Raw genomic sequence first — 13,926 nt, forward strand, 5'->3', positions numbered from 1 at the left:
TGTTCGGTGTCTTTACTATCGATGAATAACGATAGTCACAGGCATCGCTTAAGAGGGACTACTACATTTGCGTACTAACTGTAAACAAATGCCCTAAACCGCGTTTAATGAAAAAAAAACGTGTATATAGTGTGAAAATTATTATGAAAACATGTCAGACCTTAATCGGATATTCTATGAGCTTAAGTCGGAGTTCGCACAAAACGTGGAATGGACTGATGTGGAAGATTGGCATTGCGATGATGACGACCAGTTGACAGGACAAAGAGCCCAAAAATTCTGGGCCTTGCCCATGTGCCGGCAGGATTTGCAACGACAGGATAATCAATTACAAACGCTAAGGGAACTTGCGCAATGCATCAGATTGATGCGATCAAGCGATATCGAGAGCGACATCACATTCGACATTATCAATGATAATTGGGCCAAAATCGAGAACATTGCGCCCAAGGATTATTTGACATATATTTATGCATTATCGAGTCTAGCGATCTTGCCACAAGACTTGGTGCAACATGCTCCTCAGCCAATAAATGAGAATGTAAACGTTCATCTGGCGCTCAATGCAGTTAGCACGTATTTTCTAAGCCTCACCATTCCAGGCGCCAAAAGTTACGGCGTGTTCGATGAGGGCGTCATCGAACATTGTCTCCGTGTTTTTCGCCTGCTGGAAAATTATTCCAATTCCAGTCCGCTAGCTAACAATATATGGATATTATTTCTAACAATTTGTGATGATCTCAAACTCGTCTTTCGCTATGTCCACTTCAAAGATCATCTAAAGCCACGCGATAATATAGTGCGTTGCCTGCTGACCATACTCTATATGAATTTCAGACATGGCTATAATAATGCATGTGAGTATTACAACAAAATATTTAGTATTTATCTTTATCTTAGCGTAGCATTAGCTATTTGCTAAAAACTTTTAAATATTGGATGTGTGCCCAGTTGAATATTAGATTGATTTGATATGCAGGACAAAATTAAAAACATCTCCGAAAATTTATTAAATTACGATAAATTGAAATATCATTTCGAATATCGTAAATATATAAAGTGCAGAACAAGCTAGAAGTCGTGAATGATAAATCACTTTTAATTTCTGCGCATATCTATTGGATTTCTTCTGATGTAAACACTTAACGAGCCAACCGGCAATTATTGTGTGTACACACTGGCAGGTGGCCAACAGCTGTTTTATAAGGCAAAGATTATACAAACGGTTGATTGTGAAGACAGCTGTAAATTGTTAATAACAATTTCAACAATAAGTTTTAAATGTTGCGCACATTTGGCTCGTTGCGCATGCACTGCCAGCAGGTGCTGAAGCAGACAAACAAGCAGCCTTTGACGACGCGAACGTGTCGCAAACAATCAACACTTGGTGGCAACCGCAGCGATCCAGATGCAGCACGTAAATTACGCTCAAAATCTACACTGTACTACATAACTGCAGGTGGAGTGCTGATTGTGGGATTCAGCTATGCGGCTGTGCCACTGTACAGCATATTTTGTCAAGCATATAGCTATGGTGGCACCACCTCGCAAGGTCATGACACCGAGAAGGTGGAGCACATGGTGAAAGTGAACGATCGCGTTCTCAAGATACGCTTCAATGCAGACATTGGCTCCTCTATGCGCTGGAACTTCAAACCGCAGCAGTATGAAATTAAAGTTGCGCCGGGCGAGACAGCGCTCGCCTTCTATACGGCCAAAAATCCGACGGACAAGCCGGTGGTTGGCATTAGTACCTACAATGTGATACCCTTCGAGGCGGGTGCATATTTCAATAAAATTCAATGCTTTTGCTTTGAGGAGCAAATGCTTAACCCTCACGAGGAAGTGGATATGCCTGTGTTCTTCTACATTGATCCAGAAATCACGCAAGATCCGGCGCTCGAGTATTGTGACACCATTACACTATCCTACACGTTCTTCGAGGCCAAAGAGGGCTTAAAACTAAACTTTCCCACATATGCTAAACCTCATGCAGCTAGTGCATAAAATATTCTCTGTACATATATTTAAAATAAATCGTTGTTAAATTTTTAAAGAGCAATGTTACTTTTGAAAATATAAATCAAAGGTGAGCAGCCACAAGCTCAGAAATCGATTGCATGCCAAATTTGACAATCGATAGTTAAAGTTACTGTTTACGATAGGTCCTGCATTTACAAATCGATGTGTTATCGTTATTCAGTAACTGATTATAAACATATGGCGAGCGTTCAATGAACGCTAGCAGCAAGTATAAAAATAGATTCCGGCCCGACAGTCGATCCGCACTTGTCCAGCAGCCGCAGCCGCAGCCGTCGCATCCGTTCGTTTGACCTATTTGAACCAAACCATGTATTTGGAATGACGTGGAAATGCGTACAGAATTAGTACTGATCACAATATGCGCCTTGGGCGCCGGCTGGGCACTGGATTTGGAGTACGAGCAGCCAACAGTTCTTATAACGCTACTCGTGCGCAATAAAGCGCACATATTACCCTTGTTTTTGAGCTATGTAGATCAACTGGATTATCCCAAGCAGCGTATTGCCTTCTGGTAAGTGCGAGCACCAATGAGCTCAAATTGGAGAATATAATATACATATATGTGTATATATACAGGATACGCAGTGATCATAACAACGATAATAGCATAAAATTGCTACAAGAGTGGCTAGAACATTCGGCGGACCTTTATCATAGCGTCAATTATGCTTTCGATGATGAACAGTCGCGTTATCTTAATGAGAGCTCTGCTTACGACTGGCCGGCATCGCGTTTCAAACATTTGATTGCATTGAAAGAGGAGGCGCTGCAATATGCGCGCGATATTTGGGCTGAATTTATATTCTTTTTGGATGCCGATGTGCTGCTGACTGAGCCAAAGTCTCTCAAAGAACTGACAGCCCTGCGACTGCCCATTGTGGCGCCCATGTTGCTGTCGGATAGTCTCTATTCGAATTTCTGGTGTGGCATGACTGAGGATTATTACTATCAGCGCACTCCAGAATACAAAGAGATATACCATAAAGAGAAAGTTGGAGTCTTTGCCGTGCCAATGGTGCATACAGCTGTGTTGGTGCACATGAGCTATGCGGGTGCGCGCTATCTAACCTTTGACCGCCAGCGACTTGTGGAAATGCAGACTGCAAGGCATGTGGAAGTGTATAATGGACCCATGGACGATATCATTGTGTTTGCCATATCCGCGAATAGCTCTCAAGTGCCATTGCATATCTGCAATACTTTGTCATTTGGCTATATGATGCAGCCGCTGGAGACGACGGACACACTGCAGCAGGATTTGTATCAACTAATCAATATTAGAGCTAACATGGTGCACGATTTGGGAGCTGTACCGCCTGTGCAGCCATTCTTACAAAAGTACATTAGACTGCCCGAGAAAACTAAGCTGAACCTGGATAATATATTCATGATCAATCTGGAGAGAAGGCCGGAAAGGCGTCAGAAGATGGAGAATCTGTTTGCCGAACTGGGCCTGGAAGTGGAGCACTTTGCTGCTGTCGATGGCAAACAACTGAACACACAGCTGGTGCAGGAGATGGGCATCAATTTCATGCCCGGCTACGAGGATCCATATCATCATCGTCCCATGACAATGGGCGAAATTGGTTGCTTTCTCAGTCACTATCACATTTGGCAGCAGATTGTAGAGCGACAGTTACTCCAGGTGCTCATCCTGGAGGATGATATACGTTTCGAGCCATATTTCACGGCGAATGCACTACGCGTGCTCCAACAGGCAAGTAACTATGACTATGACCTCATCTACTTCGGTCGCAAGCGTTTGAAAGATGAAAGCGAACCTTGGGTGGAGGGCAGCGATAATCTCGTGCATGTGGGCTACTCTTACTGGACACTGGGCTATGTCATTACGCTGCGTGGAGCCGAGAAGCTGCTGGCCGTTAAGCCGCTAGAAAAACTTATACCGGTCGATGAATTTCTGCCCGTAATGTTTGGCCGGCATCCGTTGCAGAATCTCAGCCAGGCTTTCGAGCCACGCAATCTAATAGCATTTAGCGCAGCGCCCATGCTGCTCTATCCCATCCACTATACGGGTGAAACGGGCTACATATCCGACACGGAGGACTCCCAGCAAATTGCTGATATTTCGGATGGAGCTGGTGAGCCGCAACGGAAAAGCAATCGACAGCAAATCTTTCCGGAAGAGGACACCGTAAACATGCTCGATCAGGAACTGCACCTGGCCGATAGCAACACCTTACTACAGGTGGATATAACCAAAAGCCATCAAGAGCTTTAAAGCAATTCGTAGAATTAACATAATCATAGTCTCTCAGAAAGTCTGTACCAAATGTGCCTTCTAATATTATGATTAAGTAAGTAAGTCGTCAAATGCAATATGTCAGCTGCCACCAATTACTACTTTTAATGAAGAACAAAATATAACTAGATTTTATGAACAAATCAAAATGAAGTAATTTATATTCTCTGATTCTTGTGAAGTTGTAGAAAATAATAGAAAAATGTTTTTATCAAATGAAAAGAATGATGTGAGGATAGAGCCTGAAGCTGCAGCGGGTTAAATATCCGAAGAGATAAATAGATGTAATTGCATAGATAAACACCCTTTATTTGCTTTGTTAGCGACTATAAAACTGTTAACACTTAAAGATAAGAAATCCCTTTGCTGCGCTGCTTAACCCATGGCGGTCTTCATGAACAAGTTCTTGATGGGCGGTAAATTCTGAGTCAGCTGCAGGCCAAGACTGCGCATTAGCACCACAGGACTGAAGTCAGTGGAGTAGAGCGTGTGCAGACCATGCACACCCACCATGATGGGCACATTTTTGGCCAAACATTTGCGTTCGTATTTAATCAGATGTTGTGTGTCGCCAAGCTTGAATCCGGCATAAGCTCCAGCAGCCAGAGTTTCCACCAGACGACGCACATCACCAAAGCCCAAGTTAACGCCTTGACCAGCCAGTGGATGAATGCGATGCGCAGCATCTCCGACGAGAGCAGCGCCATTGCACACATACGAAGATGCATGCAAGAAGCCCAGGGGGAACGTAGCCCGGGAGCCATCTTGAACGCCACACACTCTAGGCGGATATTGGCGCTGATGCTGGGCGCTGCTGTTGCCGAAGAGAGCATTGAGTCCTTGCAACGCCTTGTCCGCCAGATCTACACGTGGATATTGTCTACAGAAGGCCTCATTGAGGGCATCCGTAAAGGCATTTGCGTCCATGGCCAGCAATTCCTTAGCATGCGGCACAGTTGTGCTCCAGACGAGGGAGCTGTGCTTGGGACTCAGTGGCAACAGGGCTACCGGACCGGTGGGCAAAAAACGTTGCCAGGCCACTGAATTATCACAATCATCGTCCATGTTAAGGTCCAGTGTGGCCACCAATCCCATGCGGTCATAGCTGAATGATAGAACATCCACGCCCATTTCCTTACGCACCACAGAGTTGGCACCATCGGCTCCAATAAGCAGGTCGCATGTGAAGCTGCGTCCATCCTGGAGCTTAACTTGAGAGTGGGGTGCGCCCGTCTTACCAGGCAAACCCACGCACTCAATGCGCGCCTTATTCAACACCTTCACATTGTCCAATTCCTTGACACGTGCATAGACCGCATCGAGTATCAAATCATTCTCAATGATGCAAGCGACATCGCTGGCAAAATTATCATGCTGGAATTGAATGAGTGCGTCGCTGTTTGATTCCCATACTTGCATCTGTTTCACGGGCTTGTATCGTGCCTGCTCAATGTGTGTCCAGGCATTGATAGCTTTAAAGAGGTCCACAGAGTTTCTATTGATAGCCGAAACACGATTTTGATAGGGACCCGAGGGGTCAAAACCCTTGAATGGCGGTGCACCCTCCAGCAGCAATACCTTCTTATCAGCCAGAGTCACATTGTTGACCAGCGCAGCAGCAAGTGTTGTACCAACTAAGCCACCTCCGCCAATAATGATATCATAGTGCTCCGTTGCCGGTGTTGTCTCTGCGTTTCGGTTTGCTGTTGTTGTGCTCAACAATCGTTTGGCAATGTTACGTGCCTGGCTGATTGCCGCACTGCCAGCATTGTTGCGCAATAAAATTAACATTTTACTGCAAAATTAACGCCAAAAACCCTATGTTTGAATTTCACAAATCTTATTCGTTGTTATCGTTCGTAATTGCACTGCTAGAGCAGAGAATGCGATTCGTAAATGTCATCGAATCACTTAGCGTAGCTATCGATATACTAGTCGTGCCAACTATTGAAAAGCCAAACTGAAGCTAGCTCTAGCGGGAAAAAGCTAGACAGAAAAATATTCATAGAATAAACAGTTTGGTATCAAGCTGAATACCCGCACTGCTTGCCATATCGCTTTGTATATCGGCTGAATATCGAAATAATATCGTCGCTTATAAATTTTAAATATATTTTGTTTCAGGTGCACCCCAATTACATGCGAAATGTTTTGAACTGTTAGACGAGATAACTATTGCGCAAAATGGAGACGTATACGAGACTTTGATGCATATAATGACGGAAACGTTTTATATGCATATTTATCCAGAAAACACGAAGGGTTCTGGTCCAAAAAGTGGCGAGCATATTTCAGACTGGTTTATCAAGCTATTGGACAAGTATCCAGATATATTGTCAGTAGTATTGGAAAATTACATTGAATGCGTGATAACAAATCCTATTAAAGAGGTAAGTTAAACTGAATGCTGCACCAAATTAAAATATGTCATTTACAACGAAATTTATTTTAGTGGAAAGTTGGTGATGAGAAAATTGCTATTGGATATGCGGCCAAATATGATGCAGCTCTCTATTCCAAATGCAACAAATCCTGCACAGATTTGTTACTTCAAGCAATACAAGCAGATGACGCAGTAGGCCTGCAGTTGAGATCCCTCGAACTAATTGAGCGCATTTTGCAGCACCAGACACAGGTGGAGTGGCGCATCTTTCGCCACGATGTGTCCACTAAGCCCCGAGAAGTTGCTCTGATCAGAGAAACAATTCGCTGTCTCGATGACAAAACTTTCAGCGTGCGTCGAAAGGCCAGCCAGGTGCTAACCTTAGCCATTAGGAACGGTTCGCCCATCACAACCCGAATACTCCATGAGGCCATCAATTTTGTTCAATACGATGATCTAGAATCAAAAGCCAAACTGAATTCCCGAAAAGCTGAGATTAGTCTCGAAAGGCCTGATAACTTACATTATGTCTACAGCTTCGAGGGTTTCGAGGAACTGGAAGCGGAGGTTAAGAGAATGCCACGATTGATATACGATCGCTTTCTTATGTCTAGCAATGGCTTAGCTCGTTGCTCGGGCCTAGCTTTGCTAGAACGTCTGATTCAAATTAATAACCGAATCTTATACAACACGCATTTTGAGCAAGAGATATCAGCGCTAGCCACTGACACACTTTCCTCAGTGCGGAAAACCACACTGGAAACCATAGACGCTCTACTCCAAACCTACAGCAACTGTTCCATACTCGTCGATGTCTATTGCCGAATTTGGTCCTGCATGCTGAATGATGATGATGTTCAATTGCAGAAGCTTGCATTGCATGTGAGTGAGCGAAATTCTTATTTCATATTTCATAACGGAGTTTTAATTACATTCAATTGCAGAGCTTCAATCGTAACGTGTTGCTGAACATCAAGCCGCTGGAGTATTCAAATGAATCAAAACATCTGCTGCCCTGGCACATTCTGACCACATTATTAGCTACTCAACCTCGGGATTATTTACAGCTGAGATTCAATTTATTGCTGCAGAATGAGAATCTGGTTACGTGAGTAGCATCAATTTAAATATAGATAAACCCTATATTCTATTTATTTTTATAGACCCACATTGGTAAATACAATTATCTCGCACTTGAATACGCCCATGGCAACGGAAGCATGGACACTGCTTCTCCTCATATCCAGTCGCATTACAAACAATTTGGATTCGATTATACCAACGTTTGATCGCCTCTCGTCCTACAATATGAAGTCTAATCAGGTCTTGGCGCTTCAGTTGATCATCTACTGTCTGTCTAACTTTTCGAAAGCATCGCTTAATCAGCTCTTTAAATGTCTGCTCTCCCTAATGAGCACGGGCAGCATTTGGCTGGAAGTGATCTCACCTGCAATGCTGTTGCTGCATCATATCGACCAATTGTCGCATAGCCAGGCGCCGCAGAATAGCGCGTCCGTTGAGAATTGGCAAGTGCAGTTGCTCGAAGATGTGACGGCTGCGACCAAGGAATGCATGGAGAACTTTCAAACGGATCACATACGAATGGCCTCGCTACTGGCTACCTACAGCGAACTGATTGTGATGATACCGCACGAAGCGGATGAGAAAATCATCGACTTTGTGCTTGGCTATGTGAAATTGTGCATGAGCTTGAACGAATCTAGTTTCGATACGGATAACGAACGTATGATGAACTGGATGGTTGTGATAGCAGGACGGCTCTCCCTACGAGACAATGATCTAGCATATAAGGTGGCCAAAATGTATGGTCAAATACTGAGCAAAAATGACAGACCCCAATTGATTAACAGCACGCTGATTTGCCTCAACGATCTGGGCAAGAAATATCCCACAATTCTGGAAAGCAACATGAAATGCATACTGGTCAAATTGTCCTCGAAATACGCGACAACACGCGTGCGCACCTATCGCTGTGTCAAGGACGTCATTCTGGCTGGCAATATTAAATTGAAGGGCTCCATTTTAGTCTCTCTGCTGGCTGGACTGGTCGATGATAGCATCGAGGTTGCACGCGAGGCAGATGCATTTTTTATACGTTATAAGAAACTGTATGACAAGTCGCTGTTTCATCATTGTCTGAAGGAGATTCCCTTCGATTTGAATGATCAGGCGTTTCTAACCGGATCGGTTCGCCTGGAAGCGGGCTTCAAGTCGCCATTAAAGGGTCCAAGTAAAAGGAAACTCCGACGTCTACTATATAATCACATTCTCGCCGCATTAGATGAAAATACGCTCTTATTATACTTTGGACAGCTTAAGCTATTAGCTGGTAAGCTGGTGGAATCGCACTTAAATCTCAATAGTAATATATTTTTCATTTATAATCTTGCAGAGAAAACAAAGGATGCGTCGTTTATAGAACTGCCCAATGCCTTGGAAGTTGTCATCGATCTACTCTTTATAATGCGTCGAATATGCTTTTGTACCAAGAGCAAGTGGCAACAGGGCGCAGGCCAGGCAGAGGGCGAAGAAGATGACACCCCACAGGAGGAAGAATCGCCTCCAGCTCCAATTGCACCGGCAGAGCAGTCACCAGCAACTGATAGTTCGGCAGGCAAGGGGCGTGGACGAGGCGCACGAAAACGTGAAATGGGCGAAGAGCCGGTGAGTCAATGATCTTTGATTTATAATTAGCTCTGATTACCTTTTCTCCCCCTTTAAAACAGCTCAAGCAACTGGAGCGCTGTCTTCGCTACGTGGAGGAAATTCATCGCAATTTGCGAAACTATATGAGCTCTGATCTGCATCGGGAGTTCAATAAATTCTGCCGAGCCATGACAATGCGCTTTGCCAATTTGACGGACTTTGCACAGCCAGCGCATTTCTGGCAAAAGTATAAAACGAAATCCGGACCGAGATCCAAGCGACGTCGTCTCAACGAGGAGGGCGACGATGCGGATGGCGGCAATTCAACGGAAAGCAACAGCGATACGGACAGTGATCTGCCGCTGGAACGGCACAAGAATGTATCCTCTGCAGCAGACGGCGCAGGGGTCAAGGATAGCTATGACATGCTGGCCACTGAGCTGATCTTTCAGCCGCTGGACTGGTAGAAAATAATTTAATATACATATATATAAATGCATATATAAGCCTCAAAAGTATCTCAAATACGTAATGAATCTATATGTAAAATGAATTTATTTTGACCTGGTTAAATACATTTATTGTTATATATTACATTAAGAATTCGAATTATAGTCTATAAGTTATTTTGTATATTTTGTAAATAAAAGCAAATCTATTCTTCAAGCCTCATAGACCTTTATGATGGCCTGCAGTCCGCGCGAGAATTCGTGGAGTATTAGTTTGCCCACTTGCACTTCGGTGAGGCCTAGCTCCTCCGCCTCGGCAGCTTGCACTAGGATGCACTCGAGCAACGCCACATTCACTGGCTGCTTGCACATATTCACCTCCTTCTGCGGCGTCAACGGCTGACTGATGTAGAGCGATTGGCCCAGTGCCGGTGGCAGCGGCAGCTTCTTGACTGTAGCAGCAGCAGACACATTTGGTGGCGGCAATGTGATGATAGTCTCAATATCCAGGTCGGGCAGCTGTAGGATTTGTGACGGCGTAGCAGCAGCGGGAGGCGGAGCACCCGCTCCAAATCGTTGTCCAGCAAAAGCAGCCGAACCAGGAGCCGGCTTCAAATGGATATTGATGCCCGCCTTGGCGGCCGCAGCCGCTGCCTTGGCACTTAGAGCGGCGGCTCGTTCCCGTTTGGCCGCCAGTGCTGTTTTCTTGGGCGGCGTTGCCACCGCCAGCCGCTCCTGCGTATTGCGACAGCCTGCAGGACATTGGATATTGGATGTTTGTAGACCCATTGATTCAGCTGCCAATTGAGCTTACCAACGCATTTGCAGTAGATGGAGCAAATGGCCATGGACTGATAGCAATCGCAGTAGTTCTTGATGCATTGCGAGCGCTTGCAGCAGCAACCTTTGGGTGCCTGTGGCTTGGGCTGACGCTTCGGGTGCTCTTTGGAGAGGTAAATACCTGATCTTACCTGAGACATAATTTAATTTGTCAAGCAATTGCTGCCGTCTCTGACAGCGGCTGTCACTAAGGGAAATACTCTATTTCAGAAGGGAAGAAGGGTATATTAGTTATTTGTTTGTTGATGATACGAAAATATAAGCTATAAATTGCTAAGGGAACTTATAACGGTTAATACATTGTCTCTACGCAAATTAACGTTTACACGTATGAAAGTCTTGATTTGTTTTATATGATAATAAATGTTTTTCTTTTTTTTATTTTTCCTTTCGCACTAGTAAATCTATTAAAGCTTAGTTAAAGTAATTAAATATGTTTTAATATATTTATACTGTATGTGTAATAAAGATAAAATTTGTTAAGTACCTTTCGTTTAACAAGTGTTAATAAGCTTTTGTCTTTATATTTTTGCTTAACAAATAGTTAATTCTTGCTACATTTTCTATATATGTATATTAATGTATATAATATGGCATGGCTGATGATATTGTTTTAGTTTTTGTAGTTATTGATGTTGTTAGTAGTACTAATCGAAGTCTAGAAAAAATTTAAAATAATTTGGCGCTGCTTTATACGACCAGGCCCTAGTTAATCGTTACCTAAATATATATAATATACATATGCTTGCACTTTAAATAGAGCTTTATGTTTTTGGCAGATATATAGATAATTGTTCTGGTTGCTATATAGGCATATATAAGTAGTAGAAGACTTGTTAACAGTTAAGAAAGTAATTGAGTGGCAATTGCAATTGATTGCATTTAAAGTAAACGCACACCGAATGGAGGAGGCCGCTCCACGGGGTAAGGCAACACATTGAATCGACGATATGAGTTTGTTCGCGACCTGAGTTCGATCACGAATTGCGCACGCATAAACCGTCTGGCTTAACAAATCGTGTTATTGAGCAGCTCATAACAGTTCAGCACCGCACCCGCTGCCGCCGACGCCGCCTCCTGGCGCGTCTTCAGGAAGTTACCCACCCAGTGGGCCGTCAGATCCAGATACTTGGTACGCGAACCGGGATTGTAATCAAGGAAGCCGGCACGTGGCACCACCTCCTCAATTTGGCTGCCATCGGGCCAATTGTTGTAGCTGGCTATATTTATGAATCCCACATGGTTCAATATTGCTGTGCGCCAGGCAACTCCATAATACTGTAAATGGAAATGGCAAATATTTAGCTAGATGAGAGCAATTAAGTGTGTCGAAGTCGTGGCTGCCCGACTAGCAGTCACCCTGTAGTACGTTGTTATTGATTAATAAACGTATAGGTATTAAAGTTATATATCGGCATTTATCGACAAACAACAAAAGTAATCTTAAATATCTGATGCTTATTTTCTCGATATTTATCGATTCGAGCAAAAACGATATTAGGCACGTCTGCCCTATTTTCAGTCCCACAGCCGTATGTGCTTCTTCTAAATGCAAGCATACCCACACTTGGACATGTACAACAGTTACAGGGTATATTTATTACCCAGCCCTAGTTCCGCTGCCACTTACCCGCCCGTTGCTCCTGTGCCGTTGTATATCACCGTGTCGCGGAAATTTATTGCGCTCCGCAAAGCCCGGTCCCACGGTTGGCACAAACAACATTTTGTAGGACAGCGCATAGGACTTGAGATATGACCAGTTCTTCCAGGTGCTGGCAAAGACGGCGCCATTGCTTGGCAATTTGCTGTAGAAACCATCGAAGCACAAGCGACGCAGCACATCCGCATGACTCTTAAGCCTGAACGGAAGACGTTGATTAGAACAGGGAAAGACCCAATACGATGTCGATCCTACCTTATGTGCCCAATGAACAGTGCATCCAGCACGCGACGTAATCCGCCGACGTTTTTGGGCACATTCAGCTGCTCGGCCAGCTCCTGGGCTGTGGGCCGGCACAGCTGACGACCCAGGCTCTCGCTTAGTTTATACGCATTGCTCACATACAATACGGGCAACAGCGCTGCACGGGATTGACTATACACGCGATAGAAGCCTGGGAGATCCACATATGCCGCAATCTCTTGCAGCTGCTGGCGCACAAACTCCAGCGTACGATTGCCGGCCACGCTCAGTTCAAAGGTGACGCTGAGATTATGCTGTGGGGCCAGCTCGAGGATTTGATGCAGAAGCGCCGGATCCGAGGGCCGCACAAAGCTGAGTATGATCACGCCAATGCCACAGCTGCGTATGTTCTCGAAATGCTGACCCAGCAGCTTGGCACTCGGCTTATACAGGCCCAAAGCTGGATAGAAGGCGGTGTTCAGGATCTTAACGGGCTTTGGGGTGGTCAGTGGCAGAGCCACCTCATTGGGATGCTCTGGCTGCGGCAGTGGCGGTTTCTTGGACTTGTACCACGGAACCGGAGCCGTATAGAAAATGTGCACAGCCGTGGTCAGAGCATCCACTGTGGTGAGCGTCTGCTCCGCCTCATTGTCCCGCTGCTGCTGCTGCTTCGCCTGCTGCAGGCGATTCTGCATGATGCGCTCCTTGATCTTATGCTCGTCATACTTCTCCGGCACAATGACGCCATTCTCCCGATGGGGCTGCAGCAGGGCCACAGCCTGCTCTCTGGGCTGCTGCAGCTGCTCCGACTGCGGCTGATAGGCGCGCGCAATGAAACGTTCGTCCAGCAAACGCTCAATGGTTGAGCCATGTGGCCCCGAACTGCCCAGCAAAATGATGCAGGTGATCACAATGAGCGCCACAATCGTCACCAGCAACAGAATCTTCACCTTTCGACGCGTTTTCACATATTTTTTCAATAACATTTTGAATTACTCGATTTGTTCTTCACATTGTTTGGCCTAACTCTGAGCTTCTTCTTGTTTTTCGTTTTTATACAACCACCGCACGTAATCCAGTCCCCGCGCCCGCTCAAGGACCTGCCCTTTAGTAACCCTACAACAGCCGGAAACTCAAGGCGATTTGCGCATGTCCCAAAACGGACCCAAAAAAAAAAAATATATATATATATATATGAACTGGACCAGCAAACGAAAGGATTGGATTATGTATTTTCTTTATATATTCAATTTTATTACATTTTCGACATGCTCTATATGAAATGATTGCAAATTGAGCAGATTACAGAGAATCCATAATCCTAAAATAAAACTAATATTTCAAATGTGAAAATAATTCTTTAAATAAGATAAATTTGTAA

The 13,926-nt window shown here is 44.6% G+C and overlaps 6 protein-coding genes across 6 annotated transcripts; 3 read left to right on the plus strand and 3 right to left on the minus strand.

The window, feature by feature from the left end:
- The first annotated feature begins 17 nt into the window (after window positions 1–17).
- Cap-D3 (Chromosome associated protein D3) lies at window positions 18–10,019 on the plus strand. The gene is made up of 7 exons (XM_018003893.2): window positions 18–857; window positions 6,428–6,693; window positions 6,756–7,568; window positions 7,631–7,794; window positions 7,850–9,036; window positions 9,100–9,371; window positions 9,434–10,019. The coding sequence occupies exons 1-7, from the start codon at window positions 152–154 to the stop codon at window positions 9,818–9,820; spliced, it is 3,795 nt and encodes a 1,264-aa protein (XP_017859382.1). The 5' UTR covers window positions 18–151; the 3' UTR covers window positions 9,821–10,019.
- Cox11 (Cytochrome c oxidase copper chaperone COX11) lies at window positions 921–2,056 on the plus strand. Its single transcript, XM_018003899.2, has one exon. It carries the CDS (start codon window positions 1,282–1,284, stop codon window positions 2,005–2,007), a length of 726 nt encoding a protein of 241 aa, XP_017859388.1. The 5' UTR covers window positions 921–1,281; the 3' UTR covers window positions 2,008–2,056.
- On the plus strand, window positions 2,209–5,315 carry LOC108611330 (glycosyltransferase 25 family member). Its single transcript, XM_018003896.2, has 2 exons — window positions 2,209–2,554; window positions 2,620–5,315. The coding sequence occupies exons 1-2, from the start codon at window positions 2,373–2,375 to the stop codon at window positions 4,280–4,282; spliced, it is 1,845 nt and encodes a 614-aa protein (XP_017859385.1). The 5' UTR covers window positions 2,209–2,372; the 3' UTR covers window positions 4,283–5,315.
- On the minus strand, window positions 4,592–6,094 carry Coq6 (ubiquinone biosynthesis protein COQ6, mitochondrial). The gene has a single exon (XM_018003897.2). The coding sequence runs from the start codon at window positions 6,092–6,094 to the stop codon at window positions 4,679–4,681; it is 1,416 nt and encodes a 471-aa protein (XP_017859386.1). The 3' UTR covers window positions 4,592–4,678.
- On the minus strand, window positions 9,907–10,798 carry tomb (tombola). Its single transcript, XM_018001369.2, has 2 exons — window positions 10,617–10,798; window positions 9,907–10,554 (listed from the first exon to the last, which is right to left on the minus strand). Exons 1-2 carry the CDS (start codon window positions 10,780–10,782, stop codon window positions 10,016–10,018), a joined length of 705 nt encoding a protein of 234 aa, XP_017856858.1. The 5' UTR covers window positions 10,783–10,798; the 3' UTR covers window positions 9,907–10,015.
- A 30-nt stretch (window positions 10,799–10,828) lies between these two features.
- Window positions 10,829–13,663, minus strand: LOC108612071 (glycoprotein endo-alpha-1,2-mannosidase). Its single transcript, XM_018004963.2, has 3 exons — window positions 12,558–13,663; window positions 12,273–12,501; window positions 10,829–11,920 (listed from the first exon to the last, which is right to left on the minus strand). The coding sequence occupies exons 1-3, from the start codon at window positions 13,529–13,531 to the stop codon at window positions 11,651–11,653; spliced, it is 1,473 nt and encodes a 490-aa protein (XP_017860452.1). The 5' UTR covers window positions 13,532–13,663; the 3' UTR covers window positions 10,829–11,650.
- Window positions 13,664–13,926: the final 263 nt, after the last annotated feature.

Source organism: Drosophila arizonae, chromosome 3 (assembly GCF_054131065.1).
Source record: "Drosophila arizonae isolate 15081-1271.41 chromosome 3, UAZ_ARI_1.0, whole genome shotgun sequence".
NCBI lineage: Eukaryota > Metazoa > Arthropoda > Insecta > Diptera > Drosophilidae > Drosophila > Drosophila arizonae.

Coding starts and splice junctions, on each gene's coding strand:
- Cap-D3 (XM_018003893.2), top strand. CDS start 152: ATGTCAGACCTTAATCGGATATTCTATGAGCTTAAGTCGGAGTTCGCA. Junction 9,037..9,099: donor ACAGCTTAAGCTATTAGCTG/GTAAGCTGGTGG, acceptor ATAATCTTGCAG/AGAAAACAAAGGATGCGTCG. Junction 9,372..9,433: donor GTGAAATGGGCGAAGAGCCG/GTGAGTCAATGA, acceptor CCTTTAAAACAG/CTCAAGCAACTGGAGCGCTG.
- LOC108612071 (XM_018004963.2), bottom strand. CDS start 13,531: ATGTTATTGAAAAAATATGTGAAAACGCGTCGAAAGGTGAAGATTCTG. Junction 12,502..12,557: donor CTGTTCATTGGGCACATAAG/GTAGGATCGACA, acceptor TCTTCCGTTCAG/GCTTAAGAGTCATGCGGATG. Junction 11,921..12,272: donor GGCACAGGAGCAACGGGCGG/GTAAGTGGCAGC, acceptor TTCCATTTACAG/TATTATGGAGTTGCCTGGCG.
- Cox11 (XM_018003899.2), top strand. CDS start 1,282: ATGTTGCGCACATTTGGCTCGTTGCGCATGCACTGCCAGCAGGTGCTG.
- Coq6 (XM_018003897.2), bottom strand. CDS start 6,094: ATGTTAATTTTATTGCGCAACAATGCTGGCAGTGCGGCAATCAGCCAG.
- tomb (XM_018001369.2), bottom strand. CDS start 10,782: ATGTCTCAGGTAAGATCAGGTATTTACCTCTCCAAAGAGCACCCGAAG. Junction 10,555..10,616: donor CATCTACTGCAAATGCGTTG/GTAAGCTCAATT, acceptor AATGTCCTGCAG/GCTGTCGCAATACGCAGGAG.
- LOC108611330 (XM_018003896.2), top strand. CDS start 2,373: ATGCGTACAGAATTAGTACTGATCACAATATGCGCCTTGGGCGCCGGC. Junction 2,555..2,619: donor AAGCAGCGTATTGCCTTCTG/GTAAGTGCGAGC, acceptor GTATATATACAG/GATACGCAGTGATCATAACA.